Source organism: Scardinius erythrophthalmus (assembly GCF_964197995.2).
Source record: "Scardinius erythrophthalmus genome assembly, chromosome: 16".
In the NCBI taxonomy this organism is placed as follows: Eukaryota; Metazoa; Chordata; class Actinopteri; order Cypriniformes; family Leuciscidae; genus Scardinius; species Scardinius erythrophthalmus.
In genome coordinates, this window is record NC_138236.1 from 680,873 (window position 1) to 706,891 (window position 26,019).

The following is a 26,019-nucleotide window of genomic DNA, read 5'->3' on the forward strand; positions in this document are numbered from 1 at the left end:
AGGCACTTCGCAGTTTAAACACTCAATCTCAGCCTCAAGCTTAGAGTATGCCGTGACATGTTAATAAATAAAAACAAAATGAAAGTGGAAAAAAACTGCGCTACTCAGCACTCATTCTGCTTCACAGACCGTTTAATAATTCGAACCAATAATAGACAGCGCAGAGCTCCTCTCGCCAGTCGCGGGCCGATCGCGATCACGCGAAACAGTTACATCGTGGAGATCCAGTGAAGAAATCCATTGAGTTCGCGACAGAATTAATAACATTGCTGCGAGATCCAGTGAGAAACATTCAGATTTGACGCAGAATTCTCTGTTATAAACCATATCAGATCAAACAGCGCTGACGTGGAAACCAGGAGAAACATGTGCAATGAGCGAACAAGTTATAGAAGGCTTTAGGTCCACAGGTCAGCAACATTCACCTTGGTTTTACTGTAGTAACACTAACTGTAACTATGGTATACTGTGGTTATAACAGTAGCCTACACATTTTTTCCAGCACTTCAAACTATATTATCTTATTTAAATGTTATTTTTAATGTGTTGACCAAAACATTTTTTGTTCATCCTTTAAAGATTGTACCTATTTATAAAACTAAAAGTTTCAAGAAGTAGGAAAACTCACACTTATTTAAAAAAAAAAAAGATAAAGATTAAATTCCTATTGTAAACATAGCTGCAGAGGACGCTTACTGGCTATTTTCACTCCCTAATATCTATTTTGTCACTCATTTTGCTTTTGAATTAATATTAAGACATTATGAATGATGATAATTAAAGTTAACTTTATCTATACACCTCAAATTAAGCTCAGTGCTTGGTCATCCCACAGTGCTACCAAATACTTTCTGTAGAACTTAGTGCCGCTGCCCTCAAATGTTAGTCTGGAGCCCTGTGAACTTAAAATAAAACTGCACATTGTAATTTCTGCACGTTAAGGCTATTTATTATCAAAGCATTTGTCAGTAATACAGTTATTTTGGGGGAAAATGTGAATAATTGCATTGCAAGGTGATTTAAGGTGTGCCCCTAAATTTTCTGCTTGCGCTCCTAAAATTTTAAGTCAGGGGCTACAGCGCTCCTAATAAAAAAAGTTAGTCTGGAGCCCTGTATATGTTAATGAGTATGGGCGAGAGTATGGGCGAGAGTATATGTTAATGAGTATGGGCGAGAGTATATGTTAGAGAGTATGGGGCGAGAGTATGGGGCGAGAGTATGGGGCGAGAGTATGGGGCGAGAGTATGGGGCGAGAGTATGGGGCGAGAGTATGGGGCGAGAGTATGGGGCGAGAGTATGGGGCGAGAGTATGGGCGAGAGTGAGAGTATAGGTATGTGAGTGAGTGAGAGTATGGGCGAGAGTATGGGGGAAAGTATGGGCGAGAGTGAGAGTATGGGCGAGAGTATGTGAGTGAGTGAGAGTATGGGGCGAGAGTATGGGGGAGACTATGGGCGAGACTATGGGGTGAGAGTATGTGAGTGAGTGAGAGTATGGGGTGAGAGTATGGGGTGAGAGTATGGGGTGAGAGTATGGGGTGAGAGTATGGGGTGAGAGTATGGGGGGAGAGTATGGGGGGAGAGTATGGGGTGAGAGTATGGGGGGAGAGTATGGGGTGAGAGTATGGGGTGAGAGTATGGGGTGAGAGTATATGTTAATGAGTATGGGTGTGAGAGTTTGGGGAAGAGTATGGGGGAGAGTGAGAGTATAGGTGGGGGAGAGTGAGAGTATAGGTATGTGAGTGAGTGAGAGTATGGGGGAGAGTATGTGAGTGAGTGAGAGTATGGGTGTGAGAGTATGGGTGTGAGAGTATGGGTGTGAGAGTATGGGTGTGAGAGTATGGGAGTATGGGTGTGAGAGTATGGGTGTGAGAGTATGGGTGTGAGAGTATGGGTGTGAGAGTATGGGTGTGAGAGTATGGGGTGAGAGTATGGGTGTGAGAGTATTGGTGTGAGAGTATTGGTGTGAGAGTATTGGTGTGAGAGTATGGGGTGAGAGTATGGGTGTGAGAGTATGGGAGTATGGGTGTGAGAGTATGGGTGTGAGAGTATTGGTGTGAGAGTATGGGTGTGAGAGTATTGGTGTGAGAGTATTGGTGTGAGAGTATGGGTGTGAGAGTATGGGGTGAGAGTATGGGGTGAGAGTATGTGAGTGAGAGTATGTGAGTGAGTGAGAGTATGGGGTGAGAGTATGGGGTGAGAGTATGGGGTGAGAGTATGGGGTGAGAGTATGGGGTGAGAGTATGGGGTGAGAGTATGGGGTGAGAGTATGGGGTGAGAGTATGGGGTGAGAGTATGGGGTGAGAGTATGGGGGGAGAGTATGGGGGGAGAGTATGGGGGGAGAGTATTGGGGGAGAGTATTGGGGGAGAGTATTGGGGAGAGTATGTGAGTGAGTGAGAGTATGGGCGAGAGTATGGGTGAGAGTATGTGAGTGAGTGAGAGTATGGGGAGAGTATGTGAGTGAGTGAGAGTATGGGCGAGAGTATGGGTGAGAGTATGTGAGTGAGTGAGAGTATGGGGAGAGTATGTGAGTGAGTGAGAGTATGGGTGAGAGTATGGGGACAGTATGTGAGTGAGTGAGTGAGTGAGTGAGAGTATGGGTTAGAGTATGGGTGAGAGTATGTGAGTGAGTGAGAGTATGGGTGAGAGTGAGAGTAAAGGTATGTGAGTGAGAGTATGGGTGAGAGTATATGTTAATGAGTATGGGTGAGAGTATGGGTGAGAGTATGGGTGAGAGTATGGGTGAGAGTATGGGGAGAGTGAGGGGAGAGCGAGGGGAGAATGAGAGTATAGGTATGTGAGTGAGTGAGAGTATGGGCGATAGTATGGGGGGAGAGTATGAGGTGAGAGTATGTGAGTGAGTGAGAGTATGGGGTGAGTGAGAGTATGGGGAGAGTGAGAGTATAGGTATGTGAGTGAGTGAGAGTATGGGGTGAGAGTATGGGGTGAGAGTATGGGGTGAGAGTATGGGGTGAGAGTATGGGGTGAGAGTATGGGGTGAGAGTATGGGGTGAGAGTATGGGGTGAGAGTATGGGGTGAGAGTATGGGGTGAGAGTATGGGGTGAGAGTATGGGGTGAGAGTATGGGGTGAGAGTATATGTTAATGAGTATGGGTGAGAGTATGGGTGAGAGTATGGGTGAGAGTATGGGTGAGAGTATGGGTGAGAGTATGGGTGATAGTATGGGGAGAGTGAGGGGAGAGTGAGGGGAGAGTGAGAGTATAGGTCAGGGTTTTTCCTGGGTCAAAATTGGTCTTCGGTGGTGGCTGACCGACATGGTCATCCACACACAGCAAAGAGTACCCTAGTACCCACATGATCCGCAAGCCCAATATTGACAATACATGTTAAATTTAAAATAAATACAAAGAAACAGTTTGTGATTTTTTTCTTAACCTATTTATTCAGGAAAAAACGATCACTGTCAGGCTAGATAGTAAAAGAAAGCGATTACAACTTATTTTATATCTATACCTTGACGTTTGTTTCTTTTGTTCCTCGTTGTTAATATTTGGTTGTTCATTCTTTTATTTTATTTATTTTGGGGGCCATTTTCTTCCAGACTGTGGCTGATAATTCAATTTTAAACCTCTTCCAAATTATATATAGACTGCAATTATCAGACACAGATATTACCTGTCACTCTCACTGTCATCCTTTCTTGCCCTCTTTGCAAAAAAAGCTGTGATTTTTCCACGACTGGCTTTCATTGTTTTGAAAGATGGTGGGCGATATGGCAAAAATATCATATCACGATTTTTTTCAGGGAAATCACGATTCACAATTTTATCACGATTCTTTTTATGTTGGTTTTACTATTTTGTGACTTAGCATTACAGCCAAACTAATGTCCATATTTTAAAAACAAAGCCTTAGGTAACAAAATAAAAAAATAAAAAAAGGCAGACAGGGGCGAAGATAAAAATATTTGTCATTATTTTCTTTGTTATTAAAAATTAAGATCAAAGATACACATTACACATACACAACTTAATATACAAATTAAAAAAAGGGTAGTATATTTAGTATAGTATAGTATAGTATATTTTTCTCCTATGGAAGTCAATGGGGACCAGCTACTGTTTGGATAGCCACATTTTTCAAAATATTAATATTAGAAAAATATTAGAAGGAAATTAATAGAGGATTGGAATAACATTAGAGTGCGTAAACTATGAGATAATTTTTATTTTTGGGTGAACTATCCCTTTAAGGACAAGCGGCAGCGTGTTTACTATAACTACTGTCTCTTTAAGAGTTGTGCGCGACGCGTCTACTATACACGCATTTGACAAGCAGATTTTCTCTCAATTTTCTCAAGTTTGCTTTCACTTTAGACATAACCGACTTTGTTTATGTAAACCTTGTGTGTATTTAACAGTATAAGCACAATAAGACTCGAAAGATAACTTAGTCAAGTATCCAGGCGCTGGTAGACAGGCTTTTAGTGCATGTGAGCTTCACATGTACGCGCTGAGGAACTCACACGTAACAGTGCATCAGCACGCGAATTAGCCTAAATGTTTAACCGACAAGGCATTAAAGCACATGCAAATTATGAACTGCAGTGTCCCGTTCCGTTCCGCTGCGTTAACATTTTATGTGAATATACGTCGCGTTGTTCAGTATGTTGGGACCATAGACTGTAAAAAAAAATACAGGGACAGAGGCGCCAGAACAGATATAATGCACGATTCTACGATATTTCTTTAAAAGCAGATCGTGGAGACATTATAATCATCCACGATCAAAAACCCTAAACCACTTCAAACTGGATAGATTTTTTGCGTTTATTTAAAGTTATGTCAGCTGCATGTGCAGAATGCTTGTCACAAGTTGTAAGAGAAGATAAGGCAACTTTTTTTTGACTGCAATTCACACCCAGTGCTAATTCAGCAAAAATATTCTCCGAATACACCACGTGAAACATGGATTCGGTCTTCCGACCTTTAGGATCAGTTGATTTTGATGCGAGGGAGAGAGCAAAGAAGACGGAGAGTGCGCGCGCGGGGGTGGGGCGCTGTGATCGTTCTCTCCGTCACTCCGTCAGTAGCCTGCTTCACTCACAAAACCCAATTACAGATCAAATAAGGCTTTGGCGGGACAAAAAATCATTTGGCGGCCGCCAAAAAATTTTCAATGTAGGAAAAACCCTGTAGGTATGTGAGTGAGAGAGTATGGGCGAGAGTATGGGTGAGAGTATGTGAGTGAGTGAGAGTATGGGGAGAGTATGTGAGTGAGTGAGAGTATGGGTGAGAGTATGGGGACAGTATGTGAGTGAGTGAGTGAGAGTATGGGTTAGAGTATGTGAGTGAGTGAGAGTATGGGTGAGAGTGAGAGTATAGGTATGTGAGTGAGAGTATGGGTGAGAGTATATGTTAATGAGTATGGGTGAGAGTATGGGTGAGAGTATGGGTGAGAGTATGGGTGAGAGTATGGGTGAGAGTATGGGTGAGAGTATGGGTGAGAGTATGGGTGAGAGTATGGGTGAGAGTATGGGTGAGAGTATGGGTGAGAGTATGGGTGAGAGTATGGGTGAGAGTATGGGTGAGAGTATGGGTGAGAGTGAGGGGAGAGTGAGGGGAGAGTGAGAGTATAGGTATGTGAGTGAGTGAGAGTATGGGCGATAGTATGGGGGGAGAGTATGTGAGTGAGTGAGAGTATGAGGTGAGAGTATGTGAGTGAGTGAGAGTATGGGGAGAGTGAGAGTATAGGTATGTGAGTGAGTGAGTGAGTGAGTGAGTGTATGGTTGAGACTATGGGCGAGAGTGAGAGTATAGGTATGTGAGTGAGTGAGTATGGGCGAGAGTATGTGAGTGAGTGAGAGTATGGGGTGAGAGTATGGGGTGAGAGTATGGGGTGAGAGTATGGGGTGAGAGTATGGGGTGAGAGTATGGGGTGAGAGTATGGGGTGAGAGTATATGTTAATGAGTATGGGTGTGGGGAGTATGGGGGAGAGTGAGAGTATAGGTATGTGAGTGAGTGAGAGTATGGGCAAGAGTATGGGTGAGAGTATGTGAGTGAGTGAGAGTATGGGGAGAGTATGTGAGTGAGTGAGAGTATGGGTGAGAGGGTGAGAGTATGGGTGAGAGTATGGGTGAGAGTATGGGTGAGAGTATGGGTGAGAGTATGGGTGAGAGTATGGGTGAGAGTGAGAGTATAGGTATGTGATTGAGTGAGAGTATGGGTGAGAGTATATGTTATGAGTATGGGTGAGAGTATGGGGAGAGTATGGGGGAGAGTGAGGGGAGAGTGAGAGTATAGGTATGTGAGTGAGAGTATGGGCGATAGTATGGGGGGAGAGTATGTGAGTGAGTGAGAGTATGGTGTGAGAGTATGTGAGTGAGTGAGAGTATGGGTGAGAGAGTATGGGGAGAGTGAGAGTATAGGAATGTGAGTGAGTGAGTGAGTGTATGGGTGAGAGTATGTGAGTGAGTATGGGTGAGAGTATATGTTAATGAGTATGGGTGAGAGAGTATGGGTGTGGGAGTATGGGGGAGAGTGAGAGTATAGGTATGTGAGTGAGTGAGAGTACAGGGGAGAGTATGGGCGAGAGTATGGGGAGAGTGAGTATAGGTATGTGAGTGAGTGAGAGTATGGATGAGAGTGTGTGAGTGAGTGAGAGTATGGGGGAGAGTATGTGAGTGAGTGAGAGAATGGGGAGAGTATGGTATGGGGGGAGAGTATGTGAGTGAGTGAGTGAGAGTATGGGGAGAGTATGTGAGTGAGAGAGAGTATGTGAGTGAGAGAGAGTATGTGAGTGAGAGAGAGTATGGGTGAGAGAGTATGGGTGTGAGAGTATGGGGTGAGAGTATGGGGAGAGTGAGAGTATAGGTATGTGAGTGAGTGAGTGTATGGGTGAGAGTATGGGTGTGAGAGTAGGGGGGGTGAGAGTATGTGAGTGAGTGAGAGTATGGGTGTGAAAGTATGGGTGTGAGAGTATGGGTGTGAGAGTATGGGTGTATGAGAGTATGGGTGAGAGTATTGGGGGAGAGTATGGGGTGAGAGTATGTGAGTGAGAGAGAGTATGGGTGTGAGAGTATGGGGAGAGTGAGAGTATAGGTATGTGAGTGAGTGAGTGTATGGGTGAGAGTATGGGTGTGAGAGTATGGGGTGAGAGTATGGGGAGAGTGAGAGTATAGGTATGTGAGTGGGTGAGAGTATGGGTGTGAGAGTATGGGTGTGAGAGTATGGGTGTGAGAGTATGGGTGTATGAGAGTATGGGTGAGAGTATTGGGGGAGAGTATGGGGTGAGAGTATGTGAGTGAGTGAGAGAGTATGGGTGTGAGAGTATGGGGTGAGAGTAGGGCTGGATATTGTTAGGAATTTCACAATTCGATTCGATTTCGATTCTTGAGGCTTCGATTCAATTCTATTTCAATTCGATTCAATATTGATTTATTAGCTTCGATATCGATTCAATAATAAGTAAATACACAAGTAATTAAGTACCTGAGTATATTTTTAAATAATGTGTGCAGTATTACCAATGTTTAAGAACAAATTGACCCCAGTATGTTTCCTGTCATGGTTTATTTAGCAGAACAAACTGTACAATATTGTACATGTGTTGAATACAAAACACAGCTGTAACAAACAGGTGCTTTATTAACACCTCTAAAGTGCATGTAACTGTAAGTAGTAGAAAGTATATTTCTTTCTTCCTATACATTCAGGTTATAAAATAAATGTAAACAGAAGCACAAAATGTGCATACTAATAAAAAAGGTGCAACCATATATTATAACATTACAAAGTGCTATTTTGTCAACACAATAAATAACACTGCCAATTAATAGTTCCTATTTTTGCCCTTCGAAATATTATGATAGTTAAAAGACATGGCTACAAGTGAGACTGTGTATCGATTCTGTACTATTGTGCTAGTTGAAAATGTATTAACGTTATGCAGTAACTTAATATTACTCTGAGAGAGAGTGTGTGGTGATTTATGTGTAACATGTCAGCGCGGCATCGCTCGTCAAGTTCGTAGAGAGCTTATTCAGTCCATTTTAAATTCTGATTTTGGCCGCCTCTCAAATGGGTTAAACCATAGATATATTGCCTATGAAGTTCAAGTAAATGCGCTAGAAAATCCGCGCTCATTCAAGGATGTGCATTTATTGCATGGACGGAGAAACCGCCGACGCCTGCATGATTTCACCTGACGGTATAAACATATTATAATCTATCTGTCCGTGAGAGCAGAACAAACAAGCCTTTATTGACGTTTTTAAATCTGAAAACTCCAAAAAGCAACGAAATTGTCAGACATCCATTAGTGCATGTTCACAGAGGGAAAACAACTGAAATACAGCGCTGGTTGTTCTCTCGAACGATACTCGACGACAACGACGGAATCCTAAGCCGTGGGCGAAGTAATGGGTGTATTAAATTGTATGAAATAATCCCGGAAAAAAAAGTACAAAACACTGCAGAGATGGCAAGTTCAGCAGTAACATTTGCTGAGGTGAACAAACGGCTAGTAACAGCAGACAAACGGCTAGCATTAACATCAGCGGCAATCCACCTGTCACTCAAGTGGCTACACCCTTAATTATGCAGAACTTTAAATATTAATCAACTAAACGGATGAGTTATAAAAAAATTCACCCTCGTCACAGTTGTTATGAAGGGCAAAATTAGCTGTATAGACCAAAGCCACATAGAGATCCAGGCTGTAAACATGTTTTTTTTTCTGCTTTAAGAGACGGGGAGGTTGCCGCTTGCTTGTACAACGCTGAACGCTCTCACTAGTGTGTTGCCCACTGCGCCGCCACTGGCCGGCGGGCTGAATCAATTCATAGGATTTGATGAATCGATATTGAATTGAGAAACAAATAATTGCAATGCATTGATGAATCGATATTTTTACCCAACCCTAGGTGAGAGTATGGGGGAGAGTATTGGGGAGAGTATTGGGGGAGAGTATGTGAGTGAGTGAGAGTATGGGGAGAGTATGTGAGTGAGAGTATGGGTGTATGAGAGTATGGGTGAGAGTATGGGTGAGAGTATGGGTGAGAGTATGGGTGAGAGTATTGGGGGAGAGTATTGGGGGAGAGTATGGGGTGAGAGTATGTGAGTGAGTGAGAGAGTATGGGTGTGAGAGTATGGGTGTGAGAGTATTGGGGGAGAGTATTGGGGAGAGTATGTGAGTGAGTGAGAGTATGGGTGTGAGAGTATGGGTGTGAGAGTATGGGTGTGAGAGTATGGGTGTGAGAGTATGGGTGTGAGATAGGGATGGGCATAATTAATCGACGATCGATAATCGATCGTTAAGAATTTCGTCGATCACGTTTATTTGTTATCGATTAATCTAATGCAGGTTGCGTTGCGTAGTGTGAGTCTTGAAGCAATGGAATTAATTTTAGCGCGGAGGTACCTGTGCATCCCGGCAACGTCAGTCCCCTCAGAGCGGGTGTTTTCAGCGGCTGACTGGCTGTCACCAGGTTGCGGTCGCATCTGATCCCAGATCATGTCAACATGCTTATCTTTCTCAACAGAAATCAGTGGACTGGTGCAGAAGTTCTATGGGAACTTCATGCGTTTTCTCAGATCGGATAGCTATCTGATTTATCAAAACGATTCCATTTACACCCGGTCATATAAATGTGTTTTTGCAAAACGGATATAAATCCGATCTTGAATTCCCGCGCTACATATTTAAATTGTTGCACGTCCGAAAGCAACTGATATGGGCTGCATTTTATTGATCATCAGCGAAAATTTCTAAATCAAAGACTGCAACAATATTGCGGCAACAGCCCTGGTAAGATTCGGTTCTTTACTTTTAATGAAGATGATTGTGTTTTGATGAATGACTTTCACTTTGATTTGCGATAGTTTGCACGTTGGCTTGAATAGATGCTCATCTGTGGTGATGCGTGTTCCAGTAACGCCGTCATATCTGGCTTTAACATGACATATAGCCTAGGCCTATAAAACGCTCTCACATGTTTATTTCTTAGCATTTTTGGGATAAGTCAAATTTACATATGTAGTTTCAACAACCAGATGCATTTACTCTTGTCCAGTTTCGTCTGGAATGCGTCTCAGATCTCCTCCTGAAGTGGTTTGAGCGATCGGGTTTAAATCCGCCTCGAATGCGTTTCGGAGGGCATTTACATTTGGTCTTTTCACGATCGGATAGTTATCCGATCACAGAAAACGGATGAAGTGGCCATGGGTCTCTGTTTAAGAACGCCGGCTCGCTGTTCCGCTGTTTTAGAGCACCGCAGGGCATCTTCAAGTAACGTGCAGTTTCACTGCCACAAGTTGATCTTCTTGTAATAAAGATCTCATCGAGGACAAACAAACTGTATTTTTGTATTTTCATTGCATTTTTAATTTATAAAAAGTTGAAGAAATAATGAATTTCAATATAAAAATATTAATGATTAATCGATAGTCGATCGTTAATTCTCCCGACGATCGACTAAGAAAATTTAATCGAATGCCCATCCCTAGTGTGAGAGTATGGGTGTGAGAGTATGGGTGTGAGAGTATTGGTGTGAGAGTATTGGTGTGAGAGTATGGGGTGAGAGTATGGGTGTGAGAGTATGGGGTGAGACTGTGAGTGAGTGAGAGTATGGGGTGAGAGTATGTGAGTGAGTGAGTATGGGTGTGAGAGTATGGGTGTGAGAGTATGGGGTGAGAGTATGGGGTGAGAGTATGGGGTGAGAGTATGGGGGAGAGTATGTGAGTGAGAGTATGGGTGTATGAGAGTATGGGTGAGAGTATGGGTGAGAGTATGGGTGAGAGTATTGGGGGAGAGTATGGGGTGAGAGTATGTGAGTGAGTGAGAGAGTATGGGTGTGAGAGTATGGGTGTGAGAGTATTGGGGGAGAGTATTGGGGAGAGTATGTGAGTGAGTGAGAGTATGGGTGTGAGAGTATGGGTGTGAGAGTATGGGTGTGAGAGTATGGGTGTGAGAGTATTGGTGTGAGAGTATTGGTGTGAGAGTATGGGGTGAGAGTATGGGTGTGAGAGTATGGGGTGAGACTGTGAGTGAGTGAGAGTATGGTGTGAGAGTATGTGAGTGAGTGAGTATGGGTGTGAGAGTATGGGTGTGAGAGTATGGGGTGAGAGTATGGGGTGAGAGTATGGGGGAGAGTATGGGGTGAGAGTATGTGAGTGAGTGAGAGTATGGGGTGAGAGTATGGGGGGAGAGTATGTGAGTGAGTGAGAGTATGGGGTGAGAGTATGGGGTGAGAGTATGTGAGTGAGTGAGTGAGAGTATGGGTGTGAGAGTATGGGGTGAGAGTATGGGGGAGAGTATGTGAGTGAGTGAGAGTATGGGGTGAGAGTATGGGGTGAGAGTATGGGGGAGAGTATGGGGTGAGAGTATGTGAGTGAGTGAGAGTATGGGGTGAGAGTATGGGGGAGAGTATGGGGTGAGTATGTGAGTGAGTGAGAGTATGGGGTGAGAGTATGTGAGTGAGTGAGAGTATGGGTGTGAGAGTATTGGGAGAGAATGTGAGTGAGTGAGAGTATGGGGTGAGAGTATGGGGTGAGAGTATGGGGGAGAGTATGGGGTGAGAGTATGGGGTGAGAGTATGGGGTGAGAGTATGGGGTGAGAGTATGGGGGAGAGTATGGGTTGAGTATGTGAGTGAGTGAGAGTATGGGTGTGAGAGTATTGGGGGAGAGTATGTGAGTGAGTGAGAGTATGGGGTGAGAGTATGGGTGTGAGAGTATGGGTGTGAGAGTATGGGTGTGAGAGTATGAGGGGAGAGTATGGGGGGAGAGTATGGGGTGAGAGTATGGGTGTGAGAGTATGGGTGTGAGAGTATGAGGGGAGAGTATGGGGGGAGAGTATTGGGGGAGAGTATGTGAGTGAGAGTATGGGGTGAGAGTATGTGAGTGAGTGAGAGTATGGGGTGAGAGTATGTGAGTGTGTGAGAGTATGGGTGTGAGAGTATGGGGGGAGAGTATTGGGGGAGAGTATGTGAGTGAGTGAGAGTATGGGTGTGAGAGTATGGGTGTGAGAGTATGGGTGTGAGAGTATGGGTGTGAGAGTATGGGTGTGAGAGTATGGGTGTGAGAGTATGGGTGTGAGAGTATGGGTGTGAGAGTATGGGTGTGAGAGTATGGGTGTGAGAGTATGGGTGTGAGAGTATGGGGGGAGAGTATGGGGTGAGAGTATGTGAGTGGGGGAGAGTATTGGGGGAGAGTATGTGAGTGGGGGAGAGTATGGGTGTGAGAGTATGTGAGTGGGGGAGAGTATTGGGGGAGAGTATGTGAGTGGGGGAGAGTATGTGAGTGAGTGAGAGTATGGGTGTGAGAGTATGGGTGTGAGAGTATGTGATTGGGGGAGAGTATGGGTGTGAGAGTATGTGAGTGGGGGAGAGTATTGGGGGAGAGTATGTGAGTGGGGGAGAGTATGGGTGTGAGAGTATGTGAGTGGGGGAGAGTATTGGGGGAGAGTATGTGAGTGGGGGAGAGTATGTGAGTGAGTGAGAGTATGGGTGTGAGAGTATGGGTGTGAGAGTATGTGATTGGGGGAGAGTATGGTGTGAGAGTAGGGTGTGAGAGTAGGGTGTGAGAGTATGGTGTGAGAGTATGTGAGTGAGTGAGAGTATGGGGGAGAGTATGGGGTAAGGGTGTGAGTGTGTGAGTACAAATGTGTGAGTACGAGTGTGTGAGTACGAGTGTGTGAGTACGAGTGTGTGAGTACGAGTGTGTGAGTACGAGTGTGTGAGTACGAGTGTGTGAGTACGAGTGTGTGAGTGTGTGTGTGTGTGTGTGAGTGTGAGTATGAGTGTGTGTGAGTGTGAGTATGAGTGTGTATATGTATGTGTGTGAGTATGAGTGTGTGTGAGTGTGAGTATGAGTGTGTGTAAGTATGAGTGTGTTTGTGAGTATGATGTTTCTTTTCATTTATTTTGAACAGACATTTAGTGCAAATTACAGTTTGTTCCACCTCACAGCATTCAGTCTCCTGAGGTAGTGTGCAGTGCAGCCTCATATAGAATAATAAAAAATAAAACTTGTGCAGAGATTAGTTTACACTCCTGTAGTGTGTTCCTGCTGAGCTCCGGTGATTGACAGGTCTGGATGATGTCCTCTGCCCTCTACCCCTCATTATAACAGCGGAAACCACTTAAAGTGCTCCGTCATTTATGGTCATACATAGAAGAGTAATGCATCGTTCAAGATTTCAAGGGTCTGTTATTATTTGTGTACAGTACACTCACAATAACAACAAATCATTGTGCGTTTGTAAAACAAACAGGATGCCGCTTTCTGTCGTCCCAGTTCCCTCTCAATGAAGTTTGTGGAGCGCGTAAAAAATTAATTGAAACTCAGAGTATAATCTACTGGCAAACTCTTGAGTGCTTATGAAATCTTGTTTTGGGTTGGTGCATAAACCGTCTCTTCTTCTACTCTTTTTTTTCCTCTTGTAGTGGTTAACAAACAGCATTGCATTACTGTGCGCCCCCTTCTGGACTGGAGTGTGTATCGCGTCTAACTGCATGAACCCAACCGTGAATACATGTACCGTTACACCACTAATTTATATATACATATGCATGCAAACGTGTGTCTGTATATAGTATGTGTCTGTATATAGTATGTGTCTGTATATAGTATGGAAGCTTGACGTAACTAGAAAAAAAAAAGTATGTTTCATATAGAAATACCAATGACTTTTGAATATTTGATTAATTTCAATGACTTTTCCAGGTCTATAAATCACACACTGTTCCCTCATATTTGCAGACCGCGAGAGTCCTGGTTCTGGAATAAAAATGACATAACATTAGAAATATGATAGATTGATTTTACATGGTTTAATTTCATTTACTCAGACGTCACTGTGTGTGTGTTTCTCAGTGTGTTTCTCAGTGTGTTTGTGCCGGAAACGTGTCTTCTGGTCTGATTTGTGAGCGGTCGTGGAGGAAGTGAACGAGCGATCTGTTGTTTCCTCAGTTCCTGCACGTGTTCTCGCTGAAACACTCGTGTTCGTGGGTTTAATGATGAGAGATGGTGAGAGTTTCACCGGGTCGTTTCTGCACTTCATCAGATCGAGCTCGTGTCGCTCTCGGGTCTCTCGCTGACTGTGATTCGGGTTGATGATATCAAACGTCACATGACCTCAGATCGGCGAGGAACAGTGAACATCTGTCCAGGTGAGCAGAGGTTTGATGGGATGTTTGATTAAATCCTCAGTTATCCCGATTTCTTCCCACAACAGGATGTCCGGTTCTGAGCCCGTTGCCGTGACGACCTGCGTGTGTTTTGTGGATGTGAATCCCTGAGTATGACGGATGCAGTTCAGGCTGTCATCAGGTGTCCTGCGCGGTGACCTTTGACCTGTGTGGTGCAGATCAGACAGATGTGTGTGTGTGTTTGAGAGGAAATTGTGTGTGTGTGTGTGTGTGTGTGTGTGTGTGTGTGTGTGTGTGTGTGTGTGTGTGTGTGTGTGTTTGAGAGGAGAGTGTGTGTGTGTTTGAGAGGAGAGTGTGAGAGTATGTGTGTGTGTGACATTGAGAGTGTGTGTGTGTTTGTTATTGTGATTTTTGAGGACAGACATTTGTATAATGACGTGGGTATTACACTGGTATTACAACATGAACGTGATTTATCAGAACATTTCCTGAGTCCTCACACTAAACACTGTTTTATGAAATATGTAAAAATGCATGAAGTTTCCTGTGATGGGTAGGTTTAGGGGTCGGGTTTGTGTGTGTGTGTGTGTGTGTGTGTGTGTGTGTGTGTGTGTGTGAGATGGGTAGGTTTAGGGGTCGGGTGTGTGTGTGTGTGTGTGTGTGTGTGTGTGTGTGTGTGTGTGAGATGGGTAGGTTTAGGGGTCGGGTTAGTGTGTGTGTGTGTGAGAGAGAGAGTAAGCAACAACTTACTTAATTTTGATTTATTTGCCCGGAAAACAAGACATAATATCTTATGGCACTTTACTCATCTAGTAAATGCTTCTTGATTTAAGAATATTTAGATATTTGGACTGGAACAAGACAGAAATATTGAGTAAGAAAAGCATTTTTTGCAGTGTATTCTTAAATGATGAAAGTTGCATGATCTCCATTGATTAGCCCTGCGCTGTAACGGAGTGTGTGTCTCTGCAGTGGTGTGTAACGGAGTGTGTGTCTGCAGTGGTGTGTAACGGAGTGTGTGTGTCTGCAGTGGTGTGTAACGGAGTGTGTGTGTCTGCAGTGGTGTGTAACGGAGTGTGTGTGTCTGCAGGAGTGTGTGTGTCTGCAGTGGTGTGTAACGGAGTGTGTGTGTCTGCAGGAGTGTGTGTGTCTGCAGTGGTGTGTAACGGAGTGTGTGTGTCTGCAGTGGTGTTTAGACCGGCGTGATGGCGGAGGAGCGATGTCCGCAGCTGGTGGATTACTTCGTGGTGGCGGGTCTGGCGAGCGACTCCTCCCCGCGGGTCGAGGAGGGTCATCAGAGGGGCGTTCGGGCGCTGCAGCCCGTCACAGACCTCGCCGTGATCGCCCGAGGGCTCGGAGAGGACGTCCCCGAGGGCTTCACATGCATCGAGAAAACACAAGCCGGCCACCCGGCGGAGCTGAGCGCAGGACTGATGAACAACACACACATGTTCCTGTGCTACAGGAGAGGATACGACAAGCCTCCGATCGTAGAGCTCGGGTGAGACACACTGAAACTTCTAGAAAAACTTTTTCAATTGAAAATAATATCTTGAATGTAACTCGACACCCTTGCCTCATTTAGTATGTGCGGTTCTATGAATATGCAAATGAGCCCCGCCTCCACTCACTCACTCAGCTCAGAGATCCACTGGTTGACGATCACACGTTGATCTGATTGGTTACAAGATAGTTTGTGACGTCAGAAACACCAGCGATTTCAAAGCCTGTTTTTTTTTTTTTTTTGGTTCACTGCAGTTTTAAAGGTGCAATATGTAAGTTTTTCGCATTTTCAAAACAATAACAAAGACAAAGCTTGATGATGCTATGAAGGAGTGTGGAACTATGGGAGATGTCGTTTTCACCATCCAGAGATGTGTGGAGTTCACGAATCATAGAAATGATTTATCAGCTAATAAATTACTTTTTGTAAAACCTGTCCGCTTGATCACACTAGTTTATGTCATCGTAATGGATTAGCAGCGAGGAATGTGAAATGTAATGCTATTAGCCTTTTACTGATATGCGACTGTTAAATTATGTGGTGGGTTAATGCTTTTACACGTTTAAAACAATCCTACAAAAAATAATGTAATGGCTAAATATTTTCGAAAACGCCATATATATTATATATATATATATATATAAATGGTTTCTACAAGCGGAGACCAAGGATAACGCGGATATTACGTCATTGATTTTGCGACAATGACAAGGAGCGAGCCATTATTTAAAAACTGGAATTTCTCTTGATTTACAAATCCTTCGGAACTTTTGGGATAATGTGAGTACAGGTGCAGGAAATATATCACACTGTGCAAGTGGTTTTTGAATATCTTATTACAAAAATCTTACATATTATTGTACCTTTTAAGGAGAAAAAAGCAATGGTGTCGACTTATGAATTTGCACATGGTTTGTCTTAAAGCATATTAAAAACACCACATAGACACATAAACAACATTAAAAGCTGGAGTTTCACCACAGGAGGACTTTAATAAAGGGATATAAGGAAACATTTACAGGCAAAATGAAAGCTCAGACGGGCGAATCTAGAATCTTCCCCTGATAAGGTGAAAGGTCACCTCCCCTTTCTCTTCTTTGCCCGCAAAAAGAATTTGGCCGCCCTGGAGAAAATGAGCGGCGCGAGCGCGATGTTGGTTTTTCCTCGAGAGACATCATGGCTTGCAAACGAGCGGATCATGGCAGCTGCTCAGTGTTTGGATCTACAAATGAACACAAAAGTATTTTTTTAGTTCCTTCATACCAGTGGGTTATGGGAATTTCTGATGTGTAGTTGTTCAAGTTCAGACAGATAATCTTTCTCTCAAAGTCGTTCAATACTGTTTATGCATCAGTAAATCAAGCCAGTGACTAAACGATCAAATTCACGTCGTTTCTCTTAGTAGGATGAAAATAATCTCATTTAAACTGTGATTAAAATATATACAGAAAGCGATCAAAGAACAATCCCTTTCCAATCGCCCAAGCTGTCAATCACACAGCGCGAGTTTATCTGGACACTTGCCAAAACTCGTTATGAAGTCAATGACGCTGTTACACTGCACAACGAAGCTCTTACTGTACTGACCTCATGTTTGCATTGGTGAAATCATTAGTGAGAGTGCAGAAACTGTTGCAATGATAAGATCTTCATCCACGCGATCAACAGGCTGTCATCTGCTCAATGCTCATCACTGCAACCTTTTGTGTGATGGGAATAGATCTAAATTCTTAAAAAACTTCTCACGATTCGTTAATCTCGATAGCTGTAATAGTAAAAGTTTTCGAGAGAGTTCCACATGTAATGCCAGATATTCCATATGCAAGCATGTCAGCCAATCACAGCAGTGGGCGTTTACACTGGAGTCTCACAGCCAATCACAGCAGTGGGCGTTTACACTGGAGTATCACAGCCAATCACAGCAGTGGGCGTTTACACTGAAGTATCACAGCCAATCACAGCAGTGGGCGTTTACACTGAAGTATCACAGCCAATCACAGCAGTGGGCGTTTACACTGAAGTATCACAGCCAATCACAACAGTGGGCGTTTACACTGAAGTATCACAGCCAATCACAGCAGTGGGCGTTTACACTGAAGTATCACAGCTGACACGCCCCTTCAAACAGAGCGTCAAATCAGAGGCTAAAATCAGGCTAGGAAATATGCCTTTTATTTCTAAATTATTTAAAAAAATTATCTTAAAAACATACTAACATTATAAGGGCACCCCAGGAAACATTATAAAATAATAAAATAATCCATGTCATGGGACCTGTAAATCAATGCACTTACAAAATTAAATACTCTGCATTTCTCCTCTTCTCTAGTTCTCTTCATAATCTAGCTGTCAAATAAACCTGAGGAATGTTATTGGCTCCTTGATGTATTGATTTGTTCCTCTCTGGATAAAAGCTGCTGAATGCATGAGTTATGATGTGTGTTGTTTGTGTGCAGTGTTCTGTATGAGGGCAAGGACCCGGTGCGCGCGGGATGGCACCTGATCGAGACGACCCCGTACAGCCGATCGGCCAGCCTGAGCTCCGGTGGCCCCGGGACACACAGAACCTTCCTGATGTTCCGCCGGGCCCCGGACTCTCAGGCGCTGAACACACTCGGTGTGACCGAGATCTCACTGCTGATGCCCAGCAAGGGCGAGACGGCACCGCACACTTACTGCCGAGTGGACAAGAACCTCAACCCTGGCATGGTGCTGATGATTCACTGATTTACCGATTCACTGATTTACCGATTCACTGATTTACTGATTCAATGATTTACCGATTCACTGATTTACCGATTCACTGATTTACTGATTCAATGATTCATTGATTCACTGATTTGAGGACTCATTGATTCACCGATTTACTGATTCGAGGATTCCCTGATTCAATAATTCCCTGATTCAATGATTCACTCAGATCTTTGACTCATCATTACTCTCATCTTCATTTATTAAGCATATTGCCTCCATATCAAACCATATACACTACCATTCAGAAGTTTGTGGTCAGTAATTTTTTTATTTTTTTTAATTATTACAAGAAATTACAGTCAAACCCAAAATTATTCAGACATCAGATATAATTTTTGATATTTTTCACTAGTGTGTGCGACACTATAGTTCATTAATGTAAGTGAGGAGAGCAAAATAAAGTAAACTGTGACATATTATACCCAAATGTTCTTCATACAGAGACTACCAGTGACAATTATACAAATTTGGGAGCAGAAATGATTGGGACACTTTGAGCTGATGATGTTTTGCTGAAGTGTGTTTTCTTTAATTGCTAATGCTCTTTTTACACACAGACTGAACACAATGAAGCATTGCTTGGTGATTGGTTGAGCTAAACTGGTATTATCTAATTGTGTAGTTAAATTTAACAGCTGACAGATATTCAACATAATTCATGTGTGAGACAGTCTAACAGAAGGACGGACAAAACCAGTCAAATATCAGCTGAGTTCTGCTCATATTTCATTACCATTCTCTAAACTATAGCGAATAAACTGTGATAATCTGAGAAATGTTGAAGCTGTCTGAATACACGTGTGTTTGACTGTAATTCTAAACTTGTGAATTTGTGAGGTAAAAAAAGTCAGAATTGTGACAATGTTGTAATTGCCTGTTTTATTTAAAAAATTTTACACAAGCTTCCAAGTGACTCTAAACATAAACATAAAAAAATCCAAACGACCTCAATCTTATAAATGCTGGTGTGTGTTAATAAGCTGTTGATTTAAACGAGTGTTAAACGAGCGCTGAGTTTGTAATTGTTCAAACATCCGCTATTCCTTCCGCTTGAAACACTTCAGAATCACCATCATCAGTTCCTCTTCTGCTTTATTTGTCTTTCTCTTACTCTCGGTTTCTACTCTGTGAGTTTTGATCGTTTGTGTGTGTGTGTGTGTGTGTGTGTGTGTGTGTGTGTGTGTGTGTGTGTGTGTGTGTGTGCGCAGTGGGGTCCCGCGCTGTATCTTTGCTACAAGCGTTCAGTGTCTAAAGCAAACGCTCTGGTGTACGAAGCAGGTGAGTGTCACACACACACACTCATACACTCATACATACACGCACGCACACTCACTCATACACACGCAGACGCACACACACATGCACTCACAAACACGCACACACACTCACATACACACACACACACACACACACATACATACACACAAACACTCACACATACTCAATCACACACACACACACACACACACACACTCTCACTCAATCACACACTTACACAAACACACGCACACACACATACTCTCTCAAACACACACTCACTCAATCACACACACGCACTCACAAACACAACTTCACATACTCGCACACTTACACACACATACTCGCACACAAATACTCTCTCTCACACACACACACACACACACACACAAACTAACCCGACCCCTAAACCTACTCATCTCACACACACACACACACAAACTAACCCGACCCCTAAACCTACTCATCTCACACACACACACACACAAACTAACCCGACCCCTAAAACTACTCATCTCACACACACACACACACAAACTAACCCGACCCCTAAACCTACTCATCTCACACACATACACACACACACACACACACACACATATTCTCTCTCTCTCTCTCTCTCTCTCTCTCTCTCTCTCTCTCTCTCTCTCTCTCTCTCTCTCTCTCTCTCTCTCTCTCTCTCTCTCTCTCTCTCTCACACACACACACACATATTCTCTCTCTCTCTCTCTCTCTCTCTCTCTCTCTCTCTCTCTCTCTCTCTCTCTCTCTCTCTCTCTCTCTCTCTCTCTCTCACACACACACACACACATATTCTCTCTCTCTTTCTCTCTCTCTCACACACACGCACTCGCACACTTACACACACATACACACACATACACTATATCCTGCGTATGCATCTGCAGTCTGTAACTGTTAGTGTGTGTGTGTGTGTGTGTGTGTGTGTGTGTTCTGCAGGTCTGATCAGCCGGTATCCCGAGGAGGATCTGGAGTCGTTTCCTCTGCCGGATTCGGTGCCGGTGTTCTGCCTCCCGATGGGAGTGTCGGTGGAGAGCTGGCCACTCAACACCAAATACCAGCTGCCCGTCTTCTCCACCTTCGTCCTCACCAGCGCCTCCGGAGACAAGGTGTGTGTGTGTGTGTGTGTGTGTGTGTGTGTGTGTGTGTGTGTGTGTGTGTGTGTGTGTGTGTGTGTGTGTGTGTGTGTGTGTGTGTGTGTGTGTGTGTGTGTGTGTGTGTGTGTGTGTGTGTGTGTGTGTGTGTGTGTGTGTGAGCTGATGTGCTGTGTGTTGTGCATCAGGTTTACGGTGCAGCGATCCAGTTCTACGAGACGTTCCCGCGCGAGTCCCTGTCGGAGAGGCAGTGTGTGTGTCTGGGTCTGCTGAGTGTCGTGGACCGTCGGCCCGTCACGAACCGCAGCGTTCAGGTCAAGAAGAGCATCTGTGTTCTCTCACACTGGCCCTTCTTCAGCGTCTTCCAGAAGTTCCTCACCTTCATCTACAGATACTCCATCTCCGGGCCACACGTGCTGCCGCTGGAGAAGTGAGTCCAACCGCGCTGATGAGGTTCAGGCTTAGACTGGAGATTTATGTTTGACAGTTGTATCATAAATACATTCTCATAAATGACACAGAGCCAAACATTTCAAGCATCAAGTCTCCTTCATTTATACAGCGCTTTAACACTATAGAGTTTCACAGCAGCTTTACAGTGATAACAGGAGATTACAGTAACAGAGATTGTTTAGGGTTTACAGCAGATCTAGAATAAAGTTATTGTCCAGCTAAAGTTAGTTTAGATTGATTCACTTATGTTGTAAAGATCATTAGTTATTAACTTAGGGGCCGCTAACACGACACCGCTTGGAGCTTGAGAACGCAAAGCTTGAAACTGGTTCCAAGATGCAAGTGTTGAAAATATTTGAAAAACGTGATCATCTCTGTGTAAACTTCAAAATCGTGAATCTGTGAAACGCTGAAGGCGTGCACATGCACATGTTCAGTCTATAGATATGCACGTTTGAATATACATGTGCACAAGCATGTAGCCTAAAATAATATTAAATAGTTTATTCAGAACAATGAATTAAAATAGCACCATAATGCCAACCATTCTCTTGGATTAGTTAAAAAAATATTTTGGTTTAAGATTATTACTGCAATTGGAACAAATACATTTTTACATGCATTCCTTGCAGAGCGCCAGACCAAATTTCCATGTATTTACTGTACCGTGTGTAATCTATATTATATATAAATAACACATTTTTCTTAAATATATACATGCATGTGTGTGTATTTATATATACAAAATAATTATACAGTACACATATATTATGTAAACATATTTTGGATGCGATTAATCGTTTCACATCCCGAATGCACTTATTTTATTGCAATATTTTAAATGTTATACTCTAATTGTATTGTGCTGTTCACTACACATATAGTTTCATGTTATGCCTGTTAATTTGTGATTTCTTTCCCGTTTTTTGACCATGTTGATCTGATCTGTGTGTCTCTAGGCACATTTCCAGCTTCATGCACAACGTGCCGTTCCCGTCGGCTCAGCGTCCTCGGATCCTGGTGCAGGTGAGCTGATCTGAGTCTGAGCTTGTGTCTCGTGTGTTTCAGCATGAGCTCGACGTGTGTTATTAAACCCTGACGCTTCCCTCGCAGGCGCCGGCGCGCTGCAGACCGGCACGCTGGGGCACGTGGGTAACGGGGGGGTGATGAAGCTCAGTCATCATCCTCCTCACTGACTGTACCGTAGAGATCCACAGCTGATCGCTTCAGTCCCAATCAGTAGTCTTGTGTTTGACATCAGACTGATTGAGTGATTCATTGATTGATTAATGGTGGGGGTGTGACGAGATCTCACGAGACTAAAATATGACGTGATTTTGCGTTGAGTGAAAAGCTGTCTCGTGATATCGCCATCACGGAGCCTGAGGGTGAAATTAGCACAGAATATGCCACCGCTACACTCACATTACATCACCTCCACTATCGTTTTGCGTTTTTATTTTTTTTTATTTATACTGTTTTTATTTCTATGTTCAATTTGTGTAAAGGAGTTGAATTATGAGTCACACACAGCCTCAGTCAGAGGTTCTGGAAGCTCATAGTTCATGCACAGTAAAGTCTGAAGAGACTCGTGTGAAGTCACACAGGAGAGAAGACAGTCGGTGGAGTTTGTGGCTAAACCTTTACAGTGCTTGTATATTATTGTCGTTCAGTGCTTTTGATCATTCATACTCATAAAGTAGAGCTGGAATCACATTCATTACAAGATTATTAGTTCAAACATTTCAAAATGCACCTGCAGACTATTTTACAGTCATGAATTTTGTCTTTGAGGATGTCTATAAATTATTGTGCAACAATCTCGTCTCGTCTTGTGAGATAAGTGTCTCGTCACACTCCTGATTACTGGTTAATCTGGTGCAGGGTGGGAAATCAAAGCATGAGGTGGAAATCAGTGTGAAATGAACCCAGAAGTATGTGTGTGTGTGTGTGTGTGTGTGTGTGTGTGTGTGTGTGTGTGTGTGTGTGTGTGTGTGTGAGTGAGAGCGAGTGAGTGTGTATTAATGTGTGTTGTGTGTCCTCAGCTCTCTCCGTATGATAACCTCCTGCTCTGTCAGCCGGTCTCGTCTCCGCTGCCTCTCAGGTCAGACACACACACTCTCCCTGCATGAGTCTGATTGGCTGTTGCGTCTGAGCTCTGCTCTGATTGGCTGCTGTGTTTCCCGCTCACAGTGGTGCCAGTTTCGTGAAGCTGCTGCAGAATCTGGGTCCTGAGAACGCCTGTACACTTCTGCTGGCCGTCCTGACCGAACACAAGCTGCTCCTGCACTCGCTGAGACCCGACGTGCTGACGTCCGTCAGTGAGGCGCTGGTGTCGGTGAGTGTGTGTGTGTGTGTGTGTGTGTGTGTGTGTGTGTGTGTGTGTGTGTGTGTGTGTGTGTGTGTGTATGCGAGGCGCTGGTGTCGGTGATTGTGTGTGTGTGTGTATGCGAGGCGCTGGTGTTGGTGATTGTGTGTGTGTGTGTGTGTGTGTGTGTGTGTGTGTGCGTGCGAGGCGCTGGTGTTGGTGAGTGCAGTCCCAAAGACCACAGAATTGCGAGGTTTTGGCTCACAGTTCAGCCTTTGCAGGGAGTTTGATTGACAGGAGATCTGACCAATCATAATCCACCATCCGCCGAATCCGCCATTTTTGTCCGACACAGCAGTCAGGAGAGTTAGTAGATTAACGTTGGTGGATTTGAACTTAAAAAACTGTGTACTGACATCTTTCCACGGTTGAAACAACAATCCTTCTGATGTTTATTTGATGCTTTAAATGATCTAGAAGGCAGAGATGATTGTTCACGAGCCGCTTTAACTGAGGCTCTACAGCGATCTGTCAGACACATTAAAGAGCATCAAAACACTATTTATTATTGTAAAAAAAATATTTTTTTAAATGGCCAAATGTAAAAATTGAGACCTTGTTTCATATCAAAAGTAACGTGGTCTGTGTCCTCTTGCTCCGCGATGTGTGTTTCAGTGCGTGAGTATATGGTGTGTGTGAGAGCGGCGTGGCTTGTCGGACATAGCAACAGCAGAGCCCGTCTACAGAGAGCCTGGCCACTCCCTATTGAGTCCTATTGTACCGAATTTTGGTTGTAGTTCCACCAGAGCTCCACTGGGGGCGATCACCCATGAGTGCAGAATGAATGCGAGTCTATGGAGCTAGACGGCTAAATGTGTCTCTTTCACCCGATTGCCGTTGAGAAATCTCAGGTTTGATTGTAGGTTTTGCAAGTTCAACATGGGTTATAGGTCTAAATCTGAATGAACGAGTACTTGTCCTTTCGATTTCGTACAGGTTGAGTTGTTGTTGCCCATAACACGCTAGCATTCTGCTAATGAACGCTGATTGGTCAGTGAAGGACTGATTACGACCAGAGATACCGCTTGGTCTTTTAAAACAACAAAACAAGAACTCGTCTAGCACGTGTATTTACCTGTGTCAGCTGTGTTGTGTGTTTCCCTGTGTCAGCTGTGTTGTGTGTTTCCCTGTGTCAGCTGTGTTGTGTTTGCCTGTGTCAGCTGTGTTGTGTGTTTGCCTGTGTCAGCTGTGTTGTGTGTTTGCCTGTGTCAGCTGTGTTGTGTGTTTGCCTGTGTCGGCTGTGTTGTGTGTTTACCTGTGTCGTGTGTTTACCTGTGTCGTGTGTTTACCTGTGTCGTGTGTTTACCTGTGTCGTGTGTTTACCTGTGTCGTGTGTTTGCCTGTGTCAGCTGTGTTGTGTGTTTGCCTGTGTCGGCTGTGTTGTGTGTTTACCTGTGTCAGCTGTGTTGTGTTTGCCTGTGTCAGCTGTGTTGTGTGTTTGCCTGTGTCGGCTGTGTTGTGTGTTTACCTGTGTCAGCTGTGTTGTGTTTGCCTGTGTCAGCTGTGTTGTGTGTTTGCCTGTGTCAGCTGTGTTGTGTGTTTGCCTGTGTCAGCTGTGTTGTGTGTTTGCCTGTGTCAGCTGTGTTGTGTGTTTCCCTGTGTCAGCTGTGTTGTGTTTGCCTGTGTCAGCTGTGTTGTGTGTTTGCCTGTGTCAGCTGTGTTGTGTGTTTGCCTGTGTCGGCTGTGTTGTGTGTTTGCCTGTGTCAGCTGTGTTGTGTGTTTGCCTGTGTCGGCTGTGTTGTGTGTTTACCTGTGTCGTGTGTTTACCTGTGTCGTGTGTTTGCCTGTGTCAGCTGTGTTGTGTGTTTGCCTGTGTCGGCTGTGTTGTGTGTTTACCTGTGTCAGCTGTGTTGTGTTTGCCTGTGTCAGCTGTGTTGTGTGTTTGCCTGTGTCGGCTGTGTTGTGTGTTTACCTGTGTCAGCTGTGTTGTGTTTGCCTGTGTCAGCTGTGTTGTGTGTTTGCCTGTGTCAGCTGTGTTGTGTGTTTGCCTGTGTCACCTGTGTTGTGTGTTTGCCTGTGTCGGCTGTGTTGTGTGTTTGCCTGTGTCAGCTGTGTTGTGTGTTTGCCTGTGTCGGCTGTGTTGTGTGTTTCCCTGTGTCAGCTGTGTTGTGTGTTTGCCTGTGTCGGCTGTGTTGTGTGTTTGCCTGTGTCAGCTGTGTTGTGTGTTTGCCTGTGTCAGCTGTGTTGTGTGTTTCCCTGTGTCAGCTGTGGTGTGTTTGCCTGTGTCAGCTGTGTTGTGTGTTTGCCTGTGTCAACTGTGTCGTGTGTTTACCTGTGTCGTGTGTTTACCTGTGTCGTGTGTTTCCCTGTGTCAGCTGTGTTGTGTGTTTACCTGTGTCGGCTGTGTTGTGTGTTTACCTGTGTCGGCTGTGTTGTGTGTTTACCTGTGTCAGCTGTGTTGTGTTTACCTGTGTCAGCTGTGTTGTGTGTTTACCTGTGTCAGCTGTGTTGTGTTTACC

The 26,019-nt window shown here is 44.1% G+C and overlaps 1 protein-coding gene across 6 annotated transcripts in view; it reads left to right on the top strand.

Moving 5' to 3' along the window:
* The window catches only part of dennd4b (DENN/MADD domain containing 4B), a 77,247-nt gene that overhangs the window by 16,035 nt on the left and 35,193 nt on the right, over positions 1-26,019 (top strand). For 2 of the 6 annotated variants that reach the window (XM_081387842.1, XM_081387844.1), the window contains 9 exons: positions 13,931-14,130; positions 15,296-15,610; positions 18,070-18,322; positions 19,576-19,645; positions 20,585-20,754; positions 20,928-21,169; positions 22,152-22,218; positions 23,238-23,296; positions 23,386-23,530. In XM_081387842.1, coding sequence (XP_081243968.1) covers positions 15,315-15,610; positions 18,070-18,322; positions 19,576-19,645; positions 20,585-20,754; positions 20,928-21,169; positions 22,152-22,218; positions 23,238-23,296; positions 23,386-23,530 — 1,302 coding nt within the window. In that variant the 5' untranslated portion in view covers positions 13,931-14,130; positions 15,296-15,314. Of the gene's footprint in view, positions 1-13,834; positions 14,131-15,295; positions 15,611-18,069; positions 18,323-19,575; positions 19,646-20,584; positions 20,755-20,927; positions 21,170-22,151; positions 22,219-23,237; positions 23,297-23,385; positions 23,531-26,019 lie in introns of all 6 variants that reach the window. The other 4 variants (XM_081387843.1, XM_081387845.1, XM_081387847.1 and 1 more) reach the window with 2 other exon arrangements.